General features: G+C 40.9%; 1 protein-coding gene across 2 annotated transcripts in view; it reads left to right on the plus strand.

Annotated features, from left to right (window-relative positions):
* Window positions 1-20,323, plus strand: part of btaf1 (BTAF1 RNA polymerase II, B-TFIID transcription factor-associated) — a 113,574-nt gene continuing 93,251 nt past the window's right edge. For both annotated transcript variants that reach the window (XM_059653119.1, XM_059653120.1), the window contains exons 1-2: window positions 1-381; window positions 8,748-8,871. In XM_059653119.1, coding sequence (XP_059509102.1) covers window positions 368-381; window positions 8,748-8,871 — 138 coding nt within the window. In that variant the 5' untranslated portion in view covers window positions 1-367. The remainder of the gene's footprint in view (window positions 382-8,747; window positions 8,872-20,323) is intronic.

Here is a 20,323-nt window from a genome sequence, read left to right on the forward strand (position 1 = left end):
ATGGCTCCTCATATAAATGCACGCGCGGAGAAGCGCTTTCCTGTTCGTAAAAAACTTGATTTTCTTCAGTTTTATACGCGATCTGTTTTTCGGTGGCGCCCCGAGGGCTAACTGGTTGTTACGTGTTGAAAACCGATCGGTAAATGACCGTCGGGTACTTATCGCTGAGTGTAATTAAAGGGTTTTTGGTTTCCGGCGACGAAGCGATGAATTAAATCCCCTCTCACGGTTGACAACGCCGCGGCCTCGGCGTTTGCTGCTCCGACTTGGTGATCGCGGGCCACCATTGGCCGAGATAATAGTGGAGTAAAGCCGCAAATATTGTTCAACACAGAGAGTGAGACAAATTTTGTGCCAGAGATTCTTCATGGCAGTATCGAGGTTAGTGATGTGTTTCAGTCCTTCATAGTAAAACAAAACCAAGAAGGGTGGTCAAAAAGGCCCATTTATTTCTAACCGAGTGACAGGGGGATAGTTTGAATGGTGTGGGATCTGCTTTTCGATGGTAAATAATGAATCAGATTGAGTGTTACAGTTGATCTTGGCCTTTTTGAATGGTTGTGAAACTTTTTGGGCGTCTATTCCAAGTGCGGTTGTTAAATCGCACATCGTTGAGGCCTATGCTAGCTCAATGACGAGTGATGGCTAGGCCAGTGGAAAATGTTTACTACTTGTGATCCAGGAACTGCCTTAGTGAGTTTAAATTTTCTTCATCCACAAGGCATATGCAGTAAATTTTAAAATGGCAAAACGATATTTGGACATACTAGCTTACATTTCGTCTATCTTGACACGTACCGAATCGTGAGCAAGTTGGATTATCTCCAGTTATTAAGACATATAGTGTATAATTATAGTCTTTTTGTTTCATGTACACGTACGGATTACAAAGTGATCCAACATCTGTTCGTATACATATGCTTTGGTATCGCTTATAATGAAGGATCATTACCATGTTTAAATTTAAAGAGATAAACTACATATTTGGCCGAACTTGGTTCGATCTCTGAGAATGCCTCTCGGATTCGAAGCTGATAAACCCAGAATTCGTCCTTCCAGCTTTCTGGGAAACTAGGGATAAATCTTTTGCGGCTAACTTGTATTTTCGTGACCAGAAGGGGACACTGTACTGAAGGGTATGAAGCATTTTTTAAAAAAAAATATATTGGACAGCTTCTGCAGCATCTGTGGGGAGAATAGTCAGACTAGGGTTTCAGATCGAACCTTTATCAGTACGTCAAGTGTGAGCTGACTGGAGCACTCCCTCTGACTTGTATTTTGTTTTTGGCATTGTTGGTTCTTGTCTTTATCAACTTCAACTTCATCTCTTTATATATTTTTAACAGTAATCATGCAACTTGAGTGTCAACAGCTTTCACTTAGGTAGTCACCAACATTATGCTCTTGTGAAGCTTTTATTCAACGTTTTGTCAAATTTTGTTTTAAATATTTTGGATGGTTGTAGGACAAAAACTTGGTTGGACAAGTAGCCTTTATGGAATATTTTAAAGGAGAAAAGGGCAAGACAGAGAGAAGTAGGAAGGGAATTGCAGGGTGTTGGGCACCAATGGTGTAGTGATGAAAAACAGGGATACTTGAGACTTCAGGGATGGAGGAGTGTAGGTGTGTTGAAGGCTTATAGACGCGATCATAGTGAGTCAATGATGTGGTAGGATCTAAAAACAAGAACAGCAATTTTAAATTGGGTCTTTTTAAACAGGAATTGGTGTATGCCAGTCATTGTGTGGGTGATAGGTGAACAGGGTTTGGTATGAGTTAAAACACACAGCAGACCTTTTTCTTTCTACCTTCTGTTTTTAACAACGGTAAACAGTTGAAGGTTGGCCAGTGTTATATTGGAATAGTACAGGCTTCAAGTAGCAAAGAAAGGGTTTCAGTAGTTGAGGAGTCTGGCAATATTACAAAGATGTAAATAGGCAGCCTTGGCAATCAGTATGGCACTGAAATAAGCCACGTAGCCCATCCATCCCATGCTGGTGTTCGTGCTGTGTTTGAACCACCTCCCATCTTTTTTAAAATCTGCCATCATAAGAATCCTCTTCTCCCTCAAAAGCTTGTCTAGTTTCTCTTTTTAAGTAAATCAATACTATTCTCCTCAACCACTCCCTTTGGTAAAGGTTCCACATTGTTATTTTTTTCTAGATTTTTTGTTTCAGAATTCCTTCCTGGATTTGTTGGTAATTGTCACTTATTGATGCTGTCTAGTTACATTCTTTCACAGATTCTGCCTGTATCCACTCTTGTCAAAACCTGTCACAGTTTGGAAGATGTCACCACTCTGATTTGTGTATCTGTGAAAATCTTTGAAAATCCTTAACCTCTCTGCCTTTTTTTTAATATAAGCCACTGTGTAGTTTCTTATAATAGTGATGTAAATTGCACACTCAACTGTACCTGAGATGTGGTCAGTAACTCCTTACTGTGAATGGTCAACAGTAAGGTTCAGCCATGGTTTAACACACAAGGTCAAATCCATGCTAGTAATATATAGTTAATGGAGGAGATTAAATATCAAATGTCAGATGTGCAGTCAGACAGTTTGGAGATCAGTGAGGGGTCAAGTGGGATGATATGTGAGATGAAGGTAGATATTGTCAGTGTGCTTCTAAGAATTGATGCTGTGTTTTTAGATGACATTGTTGAAGTGAAGGGCAGCATATAGATGATAATATCCAAGGGCCCAAATGTACCTTCCAGGTAAAGGAGTGCTTTACCTGAACTTCAGTCAACCTAGACCTCTGCATTTGCCGCTCATAATGTGGTCTCATCTACAGTGGGGAAACAAAGCATAGACTGGGTAACTGCTTCACAGAAAACCCATGTTATGTCAGCTGGAAAAGACCCTGAGCTTTCAGTTATCTGCCACTTCAGCACTCCGCCTTGTTCTCTGGCCAACATCTCTGTCTCGGTGCTCCAGCAAAGCTCAGTGCAAGCTGGAAGAATGACACCTCATTTTCCACTTGGGGACTCTACAGTCTTCCGGACTCAATATCAAGTTCAAGAACTTTAGAGCTTAAGGCACTATCTCCCGTATCCTTACCCCAACCCCCATACACCAGGCCGCCTTAGCACATGAAGAGAACAAGAATTGTAGATGATGGAGTCCAATTTGGTACAGTGTGGAGCTGGAGGAACGCGGGTTAGGCAGCATCAGAGGAGAAGGAGAGGCGATGGTTTGGGTCAAGACTTATGAAGGGCCCTGACCCTAAATGTTGACTCTCCTGCTCTGTTCCTCCAGCTACACACCGTATTGACTTGTTATCACATGGTCTGCTATTACACAGAACCCAATGGTAGCTACTCATCGGCCCCATTGATAGCCATTTGTTCTCTTAGGCCGACTGTTATCCATTCCTTCGTCTCTCCACCTGTTCTTCTCTCTTCTCACTTTGGGCTATATTTCCACCTATCGTTTACTTCTTGATCTCTCTCCCTACCCTATCTCATGCATTTAAAAATAAAATTTTTCCTAGTTACCATCTGCTCAGAAGAGTCACTGGACCTGATACTTTACTTTAAGTCTGATTACTCTCCACAAATGCTGCCATGCCAGCTGAATTTTTCCAGCAATTTCTATTTTTGTTTCTGGTTTCCAGCATCCACAGTTTTTTTTATTTTCTTTTTATTTAGCCCATAGATGACAGTTGAGGATAGATCCTTAGAGACTGCAGATGTTATGATGTGGGAGTAAGAAGTGATGTCATCACAGATGATCTGCTGGCCTTAATTGGATAGATGAGAATGGGTCTGCTGAATGCTGCCTTTCAATGTTGGATGCAGTGGGAAGGGTTGGAGGAATTTGGTGTGGTCAAATGGTGTTAAAGAGAAGAATGGAGAGAGAGAGTTTTTTTTTTAGTGTTGCATAAGAAGTTATTTTTGATGTTGAGAGTAGTTTTAGTGCTGTGGGAGCAGCAGGAACCTGATTGGAGGGATTTCAATGTGGAAGTTTTGGAATGCTAATCATATATTTGGGAGACAACACCATGTTTAAGACTTTGAGAGAAATAAGGAAGAAGTTAACAGTATATAATGGTGGAGTTGAGGAGAAGAGTGATATTGTCAAGTTTGAAAGTGGGAGAGAGAACAGTTAACAATATCAGCCAATGTGGAAGCAGGAAGAGGATGTTCAGTGGCCAGTAGCTTAGTGCAGGTAGGCATAAGCAAGCAGGAGGTGGGTCTCGTGTGATGCGTTGTTCTCAAAGTAGCGGTAGGAAGAAAGCTCGCAAAGGATTAAAGGTCTCGGCCAATGTGGAATATTGGACAACATTTTGGCCCAGTAGACTGAATGAAGGGAAAAGCTGGTTGTCTGATCACAAACTTTGTGATAAGGAACACTGAGGCATTTGTGGCTATTTGTACAGTGAGGTCTAGTGCATCGTGGCACACAGCAAGCCTAAGTCTAGACAATTCAAATGTTGAAAGGCAATATTCTGTGAATTTGGGAAAGTTTTTTTTCTGGGAGTGCCAACAATTTCTTCTTCATCGAACATCTTGCACTTGACACTGAAATGTCTCATTCATCTGCTTTACTTACATATTTTCAATATTTTCATAGTTTTGGGCCTTTTTTTGGTTTCCATTACTGTGCAAAATGCATCCAGCTTTTCGTTGGAATTGGTTATTGATGCAAGTTATAAGCCATTATCATTCCAGCATGGATATTTGACCTACCCTCATCACCTTGCCCCTCCCACCTCCTTACCACAATTAGAACATAACACCTCTGACAAATACATCTTATCTTCTTCCTTTCAGCCAATATTCTTAGCTTTTTTTAAGTTAACGGTTTTGAACTTGATAGCTCTTCATGTAATGTGGTATTTAAGAAATTTCACTTTAGGCTGTTGCAGCTTCAAAAAAAGCTGATGTTGAAAAAGTGGAAGTTACAATTTCGTGAGAACTTCTTAATATACTTTTAGTTGGTGGTAGAGGAAGAGGACACCAATTTGATAATTTTTCATCTCATGCCTGATATGTTAGCTGTCTAGGAAAGAATTTTTTTAGCATTTATCTACTTGAAAGTACAAATTTAAGCCTGTTTCAGAATTGACATTTTCTTGTATTTTTACAGTCATGGTCATTTTTGCTTGTAGTGCAATTTTCTAAAAGTTCCAAAAATTAGTTGGAAACCCTTTATCATATACGTTACGTCAATCACCACTTTAACTTTTAAAAGCAACAAATAAAATCAGATAATATAACCTTAATTTTGCCATTTGTGGGAACTGGAGTAGGGCAAAGTAAAGGAATCTGTAATAATAGTCCTATATCAGTTGCATTTCAAGAAATCCCTTGTATTTGCATGGAGTCTCATGTTTCTTCGACAGGCCAGAAATTATTTCTTAAACTTTAGTCATTGTTTTATAGAAAGGTGTTGTAACCAGTCTGATGTCATCAAGATGCCAAAATCAACAAATCAGATAAATGGCTAAATAATTTTTTTTTGTTGATATGCATTGAGGGATAACTGTTAGCCAGGCCCTGGTCAAAAACAGCTTGTCCCGCTTCAAAGGTCACGTAATCTTTTTACGTTCACTTTTATTAGATAATCAGGAACTTAACTTTCAAAAAGTTGTTAAAATTTTTAGCTTTGAATTTACTGCTATCCCTTAAAACTGCCACAGAAAAATTGTTTAGTATCATTTGATGAAATCCTGGATTGAGGCTTGCAACACAACCGAGGCTAACATTCTAATGCAAACAATGAATTCTGGTACTGAGAAGAATGTTTTCTATCCTGTCACAAATGACAGTACTGACCACGATTTGATCTAGAATAGATTTCTATATGCTATTTAAACTTTTAGCAAGATTCCACATGCATTAATTTAGTGAAATCATTAAGAGCATGAATGTTATTTTCAAAAACTAATTTAGCCATGAAGCACTAGTTTAATTTAAGAACTGGTGATATCTTCCTTTTTGACTCATCCTTAACTGTGCCTACCCAATAGCTATGAAGACAGCAGGAACTGCAGATGCTGGAGAATCTGAGATAACAAGGTGTAGAGCTGGATAAACACTGCAGGCCAAGCAGCATCAGAGGAGGAGGAAGGCTGGTGTTTCAGGCCTAGACCCTTCTTCAGAAATGGGGGAGGGGAAGGGGTTCTGAAATAAATAGGGTTGGGGGGGGGGGGGGGCAATTTTTGAAGCTTGTGAAGTCCACATTAATACCACTTGGGCTGCACGGTTCCCAAGCGGAATATGAGTTGATGTTCTGCAGTGCCACAACCATGCTGCCCAAAGGTTGCAGGAAAAGCAACTCCTATTCCACTTGGGAGCCATGCAGCCCAATGGTATCAATGTGGACTTCTGAAGCCTCAAAATTCTCCCCTCCCCCTACTGCATCCCAAAACCAACCCAGCTCGTGCCCTTCTCCCACCGCAAGCCTCACCCCCATCTCCTACCCACTAACCTCGTCCAGCCCCCTTGACCTGACAGTCCTCCCTAGACTGACCTACCTCCTTCCTACCTCCCCACCTAGACTCAGCTCTACTGGCTCCATCTCTGCCTCTTTGCCCGGTTTGTCTCTTTTTTCACCTATCTTCTCCTCTATCCATCATATTTCCGCCTTCCCCTCTCTGCCTATTTATTTCAGAACCCCCTTGTGCCCCCTCTTCTCCCCCCCACCCCCCATTTCTGAAGAAGGGTCTAGGCCCGAAACGTCCACTTTCCAGCTCCTCTGCTGCTTGGCTTGCTGTGTTCATCCAGCTCTACGCCTTGTTATCAGTAGCTACAAAGATGTCTTATACTTATCATGTATGGACCATTTTCTTGCAGGCCACTTTTCCCCGAATTTGGACCAAATTCATAGGCATTATTTGCACTGGAGTGCAATGTTTGAGACAAGAAGAACCGTTCTGTGTTTTTAAAAAGAAACATTGTTACTTAACCTGTTTTTCTGCTTTGGGTGCAAGTGCAACTATTTATGCTTCGTCTGTGTAACAAATAGCATGCATCATGAAAGCTTCCTGCAGATGGTGCTTATTTGAGTTATCCATAATAAGGTGTATGAATGATATTTAGATGCCATGAATGAAGACAGATTTGGGTAACTTAGACTCAAGAGTTGGTGCCCTCTGTTTTATTAAATGATCCATGCACAAGAAGACTTACTGTTGGATCAAGTACAGTCTGTTCCTGATATTAATAACAGAAAATGTTGGAAATACTCAGGACAGGCAGCAAATATGGAGAGAAAAGTTAATATTTCAGATACGAAACATTTCGTTAAGGCTGAGGAAAATTAACTCTAATAGATTTTGAAAATTCTTTTGAATTGCTCAAAATGTGAAATCACATCAGCCTTTTCAGCTAACAGCAAAATTTGGATTTCTCTAAGTTGTTATCGTTTGAAATCGTAACAATGCAACAACCTCTTCGTTTTGGAGATAGTAAGAACTGCAAATATTGGAGTTAGAGATAAGTGTGGAGCTGGAGGAACACAGCAGGCCAGGCAGAAGAAGGGTCCTGACCTGATATGTCAACTTTCTTGCTCCTCTGCTGTCTGGCCAACCACTTTTTTGGAGTCTCCCTCTACTAGTGCTCTCCTATAGTAGTATTGATCATTCGTGAGTAGGCAGCTTCATGGACAAGTGATTTCATCCATCTCGCTGCAATTCATTGACTTTATTTCATCCAAGCATACAAAACACACTACTGTCCAGATGACTACAGAGAAGCACTCATAAATCCATGTATTTGCAGCAGAGAAGCACTCATAATCCATGTATTCGCAGCTCCCATGACGACATTAGCAATGCTGCAGGATTTGTGTAACAGCTTCATACTTTAAGATTATTTCATTTAGCAGCCTGAATTAAGTTACAAAAGTTGTCAATGCAAAGGAATGCTCAGAGTCTTCAGTGCCTCCCCCACTATCCTCACTTGCTGAGTGCAGTGGTGTGTGAGGCAGCAAGGGAGGTTGTCAGCTAGATGACAAGGGAGGCAGGGCAGTGGACGAGTGGCTGCAATGACAGGCTTACTACGTCTGATTCCAGTTCTAACTTCCATTTCAAATGTAGTGTGGGCCCGCAGTGACAAAATTAGTAGCACCAACTTCCTGTTCAAGTGTGGCAGTAGGAGGTGCGCCTAACTCAATAGCCTAGGTACTTGACTCCTTTTTGTGTTAAACTGCATTTAAGATACATTGCCAGACTATGTCTGCCTTTTTGTAAACAAAAACTAGTCCCAAAGTTTAATCCTATTACTTGCAAATTTGTAACATTGTTCATTTTGGAGAATGAAATAATTACATATGCTGGGTTAGCCTTTTAGATTAAATCAAGTTTTAAAAGTAATATCATATGAGACAGCTGCAAACCAGAAGCTGCCCTTGCTGTAGTGCAGACTCCTTTGCAAGTGTTCAAGTAGAAATCTCTTGGCACAAATTTCAGTTGTAATATGGTACTTATTCTTTTAAGTTGCTGGCATACTCATGGATGCCTAAAGGCTGCCTGTTTCTGTTACCTTTATTGCAACCTTGTTTAATGGCAGATGAGTGGGAAGCAGACTCATTGCTTTGTCTACAAAGGAACAGAACGAGAACCCGCTGGTTAATGTCACAGCTTCTAAGTCTGCCATATTGTTTGTCCTAGAGCTCATGTTCTAAAGGGAAAATTTAAAGCTTCAAATTTATTTATTTTTGTGATTGTATGCAAACTACAGTAAATTCATTGCGAAAATAATTTTGAAATTATAAATTTTTTTTTTCTTCCATTTGACAGGCTTGATCGTCTATTTATTTTACTGGATACTGGAACCACACCAGTAACAAGAAAAGCAGCAGCTCAACAGTTGGGTGAAGTAGTTAAACTTCATCCTCATGAACTGCACAACCTCTTATCCAGGGTAAGAAAATCAATTTTTAACATATGAAATATGTACATAGATGTAATGTCAACATTGAAGTTTCATTTTATTGTAACAAATAAAATATTTGGCTGACCTACAACAAGCAAGAAATGCCTATTTTGTGGAACTTACACATCATCCTTTCTACTTTTTGAGGTACTTGTGTATAAAAATTAGCTGACCCTTTTGTATGACAGACAAGAATGAAAATTATTCAGCACAAGCTGTGAATGAAAAGACAGCTTTGAATTTCTGCAGCGGAATTGCTTTCCAAGCTTCATGTTTTGTGAAGGTGCTCACGTTTTGTATCTTGAAACTATATTTGCAATTTTGATTTCCTGCCAGTGCAAGTCAGTATTCAGTCATAGATTGTCGCTTCAAAAATAAGTGTAAAAATATAATCCTATAAGGTTTAGGTAGAAGTAAAATGTCAGATTACCCTTTGTCCATAAAATGGAAAATGACTTGGCATCTATAGATTTACTGCAGCTTTTGACAATGTGGCTATTGGTGTTCACTCACTGTTTTTAAGGAGTAACTTGCGCAGTAACATCTGATATCAGTGCAACCATAATTAAATACAGAAATCTCAAAAGTTCTGTTCCTACACAAGTTTCACTGCATCAGTTCCCAATTTCTGATCGACCAAAGTAGCCATAGTATCTTAGGTGGCTGGCCCAGGTTAGTACTGGTCAGTGGTAAACTGTAGTATTTAGTGTTGGATTCAGCAGTCATAATGTCAGTGCAAGTCAAGGCAAAATTTTTAGATTCTCCAACAATTTTTCATTGGGTTGCAAATGCCAGGCAATAATTTAACTAATGTTCTAATCTTTGATACTTGCCAGCAAATACTGTACGGATGTTCCAACTAGTCTGTCACTTTACCTTTTGAAATTTAGTCTTTTGTTCATGTTTGGACGAGGGTTGTAATGAAGTCTGGAACTGAGTAGCCTTGGCAGAGCCTAGACAGAGCATTACTGAGCAGGTTACTGATGAGTAAATCATTTCTGATAGCTCAGGAAAGAATACTAAAGGAGTGATAATTGTTCTGGCCTTTTGTGAATAGTACATACCTAGGTAATTTTACATCTGGTTAATAGATGTCAGTATTGTAGCTGCGTGGGACAGCTTAGCCAGAGATGTGGCTAGCTCTTGGGCACGAGTCTTATGAGCTGTGGCTGGACTGTTGTTGAGGCCTGTAAGTTTCGTTAGTGCCAAGGTGCTTCATCACTTCTTGGTATCACCAGAGTTGTCATCTGAGGGCAGCTATTGTGGGGACCTATCAACTCTTGGCATGATGGGACGTGTCAGTTCAATTCTTGAACAGTAATGCCATTTTTTTTAAAATCTGAGAACGAGGGTGTGGTGTCTTTGTTGTCATTCGCCAATGTCAAAGGGAAGCAGAAGCACATCTAAGTTCATTCCATTCACAATTATTCTGAAACCAGAACAGAAATTGTTAGAAACTCTGCACCTGTGGGAAGTAAGTGAAGTTAACACTTCGAGTCCAGTGACTTTTTTTATCAAACTGTTAGTAGCTAGGGGAAATGATATTTATTTTGAAGCTGAAGTTGGAAGTGGTGAGGTGACCAGAGAGAGAAACAGATGTACGAAAGGGGGAGGTAAACAAGGAAATTGTGGATAGCAGACTAGGACAGAGGAAAAGCAGAACTAGTGATAATAAGGGTGAAAAGTAGGAAAAAATGAGTACAGTTCATCCAGTGTGGTAATGGGTTTTTGGAGTAGGTTGGAATGGGTGCCTGTGGTGAAAGCAAACCATGATGCAATAGGACTGGATGTGGGAAGGTAAAAAAATCTCTGGAAGATGTAATTGGGCTCAAGTTGTTGAACTCAGTGGCTGCAGGATCACCACTTGACAAATGAGATGATGTTCTTTGAGCATGCGCTGAAACTTGCTGGAACACTGCAACAGGTCTATGATGGAAATGTTGGCCAGGCAACATGGTGGTGTGTCAAAGTGGTAGGCAAATGGGAGCTTCAGATCACTTTTGCAGACAGAACGGAGGTGCTCTGCAAAGTAGTCACCTGGTTTGTGTTTCATCTCCCTAGTGTAGAGGAGACCACATTGTGAACAGTGAATACTGTAGGCTAGGTTGAATGAAAGGTAGGAAAAATACTGCTTCCTTTTGCACGGAGTATCTAGAGCCTTGGATGATGAGGAGGGAGGTGGTGTCTGGGCAAGTATTGCATCTTCTGTGATTGCATGGGAAGCTAACTTGAGGGTGTGACAAGATGCTGATAATAGAGGAAGACTAGACCAGAATGAACAGTCCCTGCAGAATAACAGGGGAGGGAACTGTGTAACTGGTTGTGGCATCCTGTTGGAGATGACAGACGACACTCTTACAATCTTTTGGATACAGGATAATGGGGTGGTAAGTAAGGACCGAGGGGTCCTATCACTGTTGTGGGAGGAAAGGAAAGGGATGGGGAAACAAATGTGGGAGATAAGCCACAAACAGCTAAGGATGACCAAGAATTGGGGGAATCCATGATTTGAGGAAAAGGTGGATGGTTTTGAAGCCCATGTACAAAAGGTAGCATCACCAGAACAGATGAGATCGAGAAACTGGGAGGGCATGATGAAGTCCTTACAACCTCATACCCTGCTTCCTGTATTGTTAAGGTAGCTGTGGAAGTCTGTGGGTTTGTAGTGTATGTTGGTGGTCTGTCCCCCGAAATGAAAACAGATCAGTGTGGTCAGGGAATGGAGGAGTCTGAAAGGTGAAGTCAGGGTGGAGGTTGGAAATAAAATTGATAAATTTTTTTTCCTCTGATTCAGAATTAGAGGGAAGTGACAATGATCATGAAATCAATATATCCTAGAAAGAGAATGTGGGAAGGTACTCGAGCAGGATTGGAGCAAGGAATGTACCATTTACCCCGCAAAGAGACAGGCATCACTGGAGCCCGTGCGTGTACCCATAGCCACAGTATTTTGACCTGAAGAACATGGGGACTTAAAGTTGTTCAAAGTGAGGAGGAGCTTGGCCAGATGGAGGATGGTGGTGATGAATGGAAACGGTTCAGGCTGCCCTTCCAGGAAGAAGTGGTAGGCTTAAGACCGTCCTTATAGGGGATGAATGTGTAAAGGGATTGCACGTGCATAGCGAAGAGGAGGTGGCTGCTGCCTGTAAACTGGAAGTTTTGAAGCTAACATAAAGTGTCAGAGGAATTACTGATGTAAGTGGGGAAGGATGGGACAAGGGAAGGAAAAAAAGTTCAGATGGGAAGAAATAAATCCTGTGGGGCAGGAATAGGCAGAAACAATGGTTCTGCCCAGTCAAATCTGTTTGTGGATTTAGGGATTAAACAGAAGTAGGCTGTGTAGGCTTGGGAAGCTGAGCTGGGAGGCTGTTGCAGGGAGCTTCCCTGGTGAGATGAGGTTGAAGTGGACACATTGGTCTGATGCTTGATAGTGGGGTCATGGTCCATGGAGCGATAGGAGGTGTCAGAGTGCTGACACTCTCCCTCCGCAATGTAGAGACACCAGGCAATAGCAGCACATCTTTTGTCGGTAGGCTTGATAACAAAATCAGGATTAGATTGGAGAGTACGGAGTGTAGTCAGTTTGAATGTGTGAGGGGTCAGAGATGTTGAGGCGACTGACATCACGCCTACAGGTCTCCAACAGGTCAAATGCAGGGTGAGGCACAAGTGGAGGGAGAGTATTAGAGGTGATGAAGTCATCTGTGGAGTGAACAGAGGACTCTTCAGCAATGCCCAATGAAGTACCACCTATTCCTCTCTGCATTGGGGAAATGAAATGCAGACTGGGTGACTGCTTTGCAGAACACTTATGTTCTACCTGCAGAAATAGCCCAGATCTTGGAGTTGCCTGGCACTTCAACACACTGTGCTCTGTGGCCAACATTTCTGTCTATGGGCTTGCTGCAGTTTTCCAGCAAGCCTCAACACAAGCTCAAAGAACATCATCTCATTTTTCCACTTGGTGACCCTGATTCCTCCAGAACCCGAGGAGTTCAATAACTTTAGAATCCAATTCCATCTTGCCATGATTTTTACCTACCCACATCCATCCTGTTATAAGGGTTGTTTTTAGCACAGTCACTCATTCTATTATGCTCCAAAGCCCATTATCACATTATATGGGTTGCATTCAGTACATTTTTGCCCATTTTCTACTATCCTTCAGTCCTATTATCATGTATTCTGCTTTTCTTCAGTCCTGACCTGCTATACATAATCTCCTTGCTTACCTCCCACTATCATCTCTGTTTCACTGTCTGGGCTCCATCTCTGCCTATCCAATCACATCACACCCCCCCCCCCCCCCCCCCCCCCCACCCTGTCCCCGACTTTGGCTTCAGCTACTAATAAAAGTACTGATTCGTTACTGATAGAGTCAGTGGACTTGAAACTCTGCTTTCTTATCACAGATGCTGCCAGATCTGCTGAGTTTCTACAGTTCTTTGTCTCATTCTACACAATTTATTTTGATATTGTCTGAACATTTGGAGCTTCAGTCACACTGCCATACTACTAGTCTTCTTAGTAGATCACACACTTAATAGCAGAGAGATTTAGCTTTTTGGACTTCAGACTCCTTTACTCTGCAACCCCCTGTTGTGCTTCAGTTAGAGAAGCTAGTTTTGAGTGCAAACATTTTCACATTTCAGTTTAAAAATAGCAAGGTGTTTTTGATGTATGCTATTCTTAGATCCTTAGCTCTACTGGCTTCGTAGTGTTTCAAATTTGTAGCGATTTAATCTTACAAAAGGAATAGTCAAGTAATCAGGACCGCGTACAACAGTGCTCACTTACTTTGAAACGATGGACTTGCAAAACAAAAAATTCTTTAGTTTAACTTAAGTGATGTATGAATTTTTCAGCCATTCTTCAGTTTTCCTTGAAGTAGTGTATGCTACTTGTTTTACCTCCTTCCTTTCTCAAGGCCAGTGGGAAAACCGCAGTCCAGCCATGTTCATGAGTACTGTACACTTGTGTTTTTATGTTTTGTCACCACACTGTGTGCATGTGAACTTCTTTTCTTAAAGAATTGAAAACTATACATTACTGTCTTTGTTTCACAATTTCATTTTAACCGGCAGACACATTTTAAAGCAGGTTGAAAGGAATAATTACAACAAACTCAATAGACTTCTGGGGGTGTCTTCCCCAAACAAACAGTTATTTAGTCTGAAGCATACCTACCTTCAACTGGAACTTGGTGGCTCTTCCAAGAAGTATGTTACTGTAAATACTCTGAAAGAATTGTATGAGTACCCTGTCTTGCCCTTTGTCTTCAGCTTGTGCCATTTTTTTCAAACGGTAACAGTGAACATGTTCCAAGGGGTGCCCAGAGTGGTAGTCTATCTGGATGACATTGTGATCTCAGGAGCTACTGCAAATGAACATTATAGAGGGCTGCTTATGTCCTATTATGAAAGAGAAAGAGATAGACAGACTAGAAAATGACAAGGCAGTCAGTCTAGCCTTTGTGGTGGGGAAGTTATTAATAAGAATTCTGAGGGACAGAATGTATCTGTGCTTCTAGGGATATGAATTAATTGGGGATGGTTGGCATGGAATTCAGGATATGACAAATTTGATTACCACAAGTTCAATCTGTAATGTTGGAAAAAAGTAATGCATTGTTCTCTCTAGACTTCTGCAAGGATCTTAATCAGGCCCCTTGCAGCAGGCTGGCAGTAATAGCCCATGGGATCAAAGGCAAAGTTGGATCCAGTCTTGGCTGACATGCAGGAAGCACAAGTTAGAGGGATGGTTCTGAGAATAGAAGCCCGTTTCCAGTGTGATTCTACAAGACTCTGTGCTGTGGTCCTTGCTGTTTATAGTGTACAATAATGATTTGTACTAAAAGGTAGGGGCATCCTACTTCAAGGGAGCACACAGTCAAATCCTAGTCTTCATTGATTGGTCACAGAAGGTAAACATTTTATTAAAGTACACAACTTTCCCACAATTCACCTGTCCAACCCAGACTAACTTAAAACATGAACCTGGTTTCTCTGATTAACAAGGAATGCTATTTAGTGAGGGGGGAATCTATCCACAGGTTAAAAAATTGTGAATTGTTGACACATAACTGTGCTAATTAAACTTCTAATTCCTTCCTAAATCTCCCTTACATGTGTTGACAGACAATGGGGTGGGGGGGAAAAAAGCATTGTTATGAATGGACGTGGCAGGGGAATCTAGGAAACCAGTGCAATGGCCTCTGTCCACAGCATTCATTGAGGTGATCCATTTGCTAGCCACAACTTGCTATTCTCCAGGTTCTTTGCAGGGAGCACAGGTGATTGGTACATTGCCTCCCCTTTCTTTGGTGGACTTAATGACTTTGTGGTATTATTACTAGATCATTTATCCAGAGACCCAGGTAATGTTTTGGACAATGAGTTCAAATCTTGCAACGTCAGATAGTGGAATTTGAATTCAGTAAAAATCCGGAATCAAGAGTCTAATGATAACTGAAACGATTTCAGGGAAAGCCCATTTGGTTCATTAATGCCCTTTTTGGGGAACTGCTGCCCATATCTAGTCTGGCCTGCATGTGCTTTCAGACCTACAGCAATGTGGCTCACACTTGGGCAGTGAGGGATGGGCACTGAATGACTGGCAAGCATTCATTGCCAGCAATGTGCCCAGATCCTGTGAATGAAATGAATTTTATTTTTCAATCAAAAATACAGAAAATTAGTAAGGTATAGTTTCTTTGGGTCATATGATCCAGATGTTCACAGATGACATGAAAATTGGTAGGGTGGTAAATAGTGAGGAAGATCGTCATAACCAGGAGGAGGCTATCGCCAGATCGGTCAGTTGAGCAGAACAGTGGGAAATGGAATTCAATCCAGAAAAGTCTGAGATAATGTACTTGGGGAAGGCTAACATGGCGAAGAAATTAAATTGTAAATAGTAGGAACCTAGAAAGTACTTAACATCAGTGACCTTGATTTGCATATCCACAGATCCCTAAAGGTAGCAGGGCAAGTACATAATGTGGCTAAGAAGGCATGCCTTTAGTCAAACATCTAACAGAAGAGCAAGGATGTTAATACTGGAACACTTGTTAGGCCTCACCCAGAGGACTACATGTAGTTCTGGTCACCATGTTTTGGAAGGAGGCGATTGCAGTAGAGAGGGTACAGAAGAAATTTACAAGGATGCTGCTTGGATTGGAGGGTCTGAGCAATGAGGATAGGTTGTGATTTTTTTTTCTCCTTGGAGCAGCAAATGTTCAGAGGGGAGCTGATAGAGATATATAAGATTATGAGGACCATAGCTAAGGTGAATAAGAAGGCACTTCTTCAATGAATAGAAGGATTAATCAGAATAACAGCCTCTGTCCCTAACCTTAATTTCTACCCAGTCTTTCTTTGGATTTAATTTTTATTCAAGGTGCTGGAAGTCCAGAACACATTTGTCTAAAAGGGGGGTGAAGTCAAAATCTTGTAATATTTTAAGCACTACATTGATATTCACTTGCTATGCCAGAGCCTTTTTATTTTAAGTTCAGTCCTGGGGTGTGGACATTGCTGGTGGCCAGCATTTTTATTGTCTATCCCTAGTTGCCCTTAAAGGTGGTCATGAGCTGCTACCTTGAACAACTGCAGACCACATGCTGTAGGTTGACCCACAATGCTCTTAGGGAGAAAGTTCACTGACCCAGTGACAGTGAACAATTGTTGAGCATATTTCCAAGACAGGATGCTGAGTGGTTTGGAGGGAACTTGCAAGTGGTGGTGCTCCCATGTATCTGCTGCTTTTGTCCTTCTGGTGGAAGTGGTCATAAGTTTGGAAGAAGCTGCCCAAGGATCTTTGGTGAATTTTTGCAGTGTATCTTGTCAATAATACATACTGCTGCTTCTGAGCACAGGTGGAGGGAGTGGATGTAGTTCCAATCAATTGGGCTGGTTCGTCAGGCTTCGAGTGTTGTTGGAACTGTACCCGTCAGGCAAGTGGGGAGTGTTCCATATAGTGGACTAGTTTTGAGGAGTCAGGAGATGTGTTAGTCACTGCAGTATTCCTAGCTTCTGACCTCTCCTTGCAGCCACTATGTTTGTGATGTGTCCAATTGAGTTTCTGGTCAGTGGTGACTCCAAGGATGTTAATAGTGGAGAATTCACTGGTCATAACAACATTTAAATGTCAAGGGGTGGTAATTAGATGGTCATTGCTTGGCATTTGTGACTTGAATGTTACTTACCAATTGTGATCCCAAGCCTGGTATTGTCCAGATTTTTTTTGCATTTGAATATGGACTGTTTTAATATCCTAGAGAATGGTGCTGAACATTGTGTGTATTTATTGGCAAGCGTTCCCACTTCTGACCTTTTTTATGATGGAGTGAAGATCATTTAATGAAGTAGCTGAAGATGGTTGGGCCTAGGGCATTATCCTCAGGAATTCCTGCAGAGAGATCCTGAAGCTGAGATGACTGACCTCCAGCATTGACAACTATCTTTCTATGTGCCAGATATGACTCCAAGAGGCAGAGAGTTTGCTCCAATACCCATGGCTTCCAGTTTTGCTAGGGCTGTTTGATGCCCCACTTGGTCGAATGCAGCCTTGATGTCAAAGGCTGTCACTCTCAGCTCACCTCGGGAATTCAGCTCTTTTGTCCATTGCTAAACCAAGGCTGTAATGAGGTCAGGAGTTGAGTGGTCCTGGTGGAATTAAAGTTGGGAGTCCCTGAAGAGGTTATTGCTGAGCAGGTGCTGCTGGATAGCACTAATGACCCCGTTCTATCACTTTACAGATGATTGCGAGTAGACTGTTAGGCAGTATTTGGCCAGGTTGGATTTGTCCTGCTTTTTGTGCACAGGACATACCTGAGCAAATTTCCACATTGTCAGCTAAATGCCAATGTTGTAACTGTGCTAGAACAGCTAGCTAGGTTAGAGACAAGTTCTGGAGCATCAATCCTCAGTACTACTGCCAGAATATTGTCGGGGCCCATAGCCTTTGCAGTATGCAGTGCCCTCAATTGTTTGTTGATATCATGTGGAGTGAACCAAATTGGGTGAAAACTGGAATCTGTAATGTCTTGGACCATTGAACGAGGCTGAAATGGATCATCCGCTTGGCACTTCTGGCTAAAGATTGCAACTGCTTCAGCCTTACCTTTTGCACTGATATGTTGGGCTGTCCTATCAGTGAGGATGGGGTTGTTTATCGACCCGCCTCCTCCCAGTGAGTTGTTTAATTTCTTACTACCATTTGCAATTGGATGCGGCAGGACAGCAGAGCTTGCATCTGATCTGTTGTTTGTGGGATTGCTTAGCTTTGTCTATTGCTGCTTATGTTGTTTGACATGCAAGTAACTTTTTGTTTGGTAGGTACACCAGGTTGACATCTCATTTTTAAGTATGCCTGGTGCTGGTCCTGGTATGCCCTCCTGAACTCTCCATTGAACTCCAGGGTTATGGACTGAAATTTCAAAAATGGGATTAGTGTTATCCGATCTGTCTTTGCCAGTGTGAACAAGATGCGCCAAATGACCTCGTGTGCTGTAAACGTGGATTTAATCTAATCTTAAAGGCTCTGCCATACACACCTGAATGACTTCTGAAGGGTTGTAGTAGCAGTAGCTCAAAAAAAATCCCTAAACTTCTAACAGTGATAGAGGAATAAGTTTTTTTTTCCCTTTTTAAATGCTAGTCTAAAGGATGAGACAATTAGGATGGTTTGTTGAAATTCTGGTCAGAAATCTGCCCTAGGATGACAAAAGGAGGTGAAGACGCAGTCAGTCTGGGAGAGAATACTGGTAACTGAAGGCACATTCAAAACAGTGAATGAAGAAATGAGGTTAAAAACTGGAGAGTTTCAGTGGCTGAAGTAGGACCAGTAGGGCTGGATGATATCCCAATGTGGATTGAGACTATGAAGTTAATTCAAACATGTTTATGAGCTCCTTTAAATTTGAACCAGAGCAATAATTTCCAGCTAGATCTATCGCAATAATTATCAGTTTCATTTAAGTGAATTTCCTGCATGTTTGTTTTTTTTTGTTTTCTATTCTCTACTATGGAATTTTGCAGAATGTCTTTTGAAATGACTGTAGTTACAACATATGACCATTATTCACTGATTCTAGGCACGATTACAGATGTCTTGGCTGTTGTTTCAAAATGATTTTTTTTAAATGAAATGCTTCATGCTGCTTTACGTATTGGCACAGCTGTCTTTGAATGGCCTTCCTATAAATGGGAATTAACAAATTTCATCTCTGAACATAGTTTGTACTTGTGTATCATTGAAAGTTTTAAGATGTTATGTTAGGCTGTTAACTATTCATGGAGATGCTGTAAAAGGTCTTAGTGATCCAGCAATTCCAAAATGCCAAGAACACATGTTCTTATGATCTCATCTTCCCTCTTGTCACCTCATTTTCTCAAGTGTTTGTCAAAACATCCTGCCCAAAGCAAATGCTCATAATGAGTGAGATTTTAAAAATCATTTTTATTTTCTTGCAGCTAACTGTTTTATTTAAAATCAAATCTTAAAATTTGGTGTGGTATTTTGACAGGTTTGTCAGCTTACCCAAGTCAAAATTGGGTTTAGTGTTAAGAATTCTAATAAAAATCGAGAAAAGAAGTCTGAAATTCAAATTAAGTCAAAACATTAAAATTCTATTAAGGATTTTGATATTATCCAGTAGCTGTAAAATTATGGGAACAACACTAAACCGGTCAAGCTTGCTCTGTCATTAATAAGGTTATGGTTGATCATACACTTCACTTAATGCCTTTCACCCACACTATCTTTATAATACTTCATGCTAATAATAATGATAATTGAAAATTTCAGTCTCGACTTTAAATATACCCAGATGTCCTTCCACAGCCCTCTTGAATACACAATTCTATAGGTTTTTAACCCCAAATAAAAATTTCCTCCTGAAACTTTAATAGTGCTCCAGTTCTAGACTTCCTAACTGCTAGAAATGTTGCCTGTATCCACCCTGACATGTGTAGTTTTCAATGAGACCGCTTACTGTTCTTTGAAACTGTACACTCACTCAATTTTGAAGTTGCAGTCTGCTTCAGAAGAGTAATGATGGCGAATGTTGACAATCCATTGTTAAAGACCCCTGCAGAATTGTTCTAGAACATCAGAGACAAAACTTCAGCATTCCATCACAACCACTTGTTCAGTTGTTCAGATGACAATAACTTCTGTTGGGCTGTGAATTTGGAAATTGCTAATTATTGTCGAAGTAGTTGTTTTGTAAGCGCTAGAACTTGCTCAGTGTACTTTAGAACAATAGATAATTGACAAATCAAATCTTAACCTAGAGACCAGCCTTCAGGAAAGGATGGAAAATTTCTATAAAGATCCAACTTTTAATATGTTACAAACAAATAACAAGCCAGGAAGAACAGTTGCAGAGATTTTAACTTACACCACTGCTTTTTCATGTCATTTGAGTGCTAAAAGA

Source organism: Stegostoma tigrinum, chromosome 20 (genome assembly GCF_030684315.1).
Source record: "Stegostoma tigrinum isolate sSteTig4 chromosome 20, sSteTig4.hap1, whole genome shotgun sequence".
Taxonomy (NCBI): domain Eukaryota; kingdom Metazoa; phylum Chordata; class Chondrichthyes; order Orectolobiformes; family Stegostomatidae; genus Stegostoma; species Stegostoma tigrinum.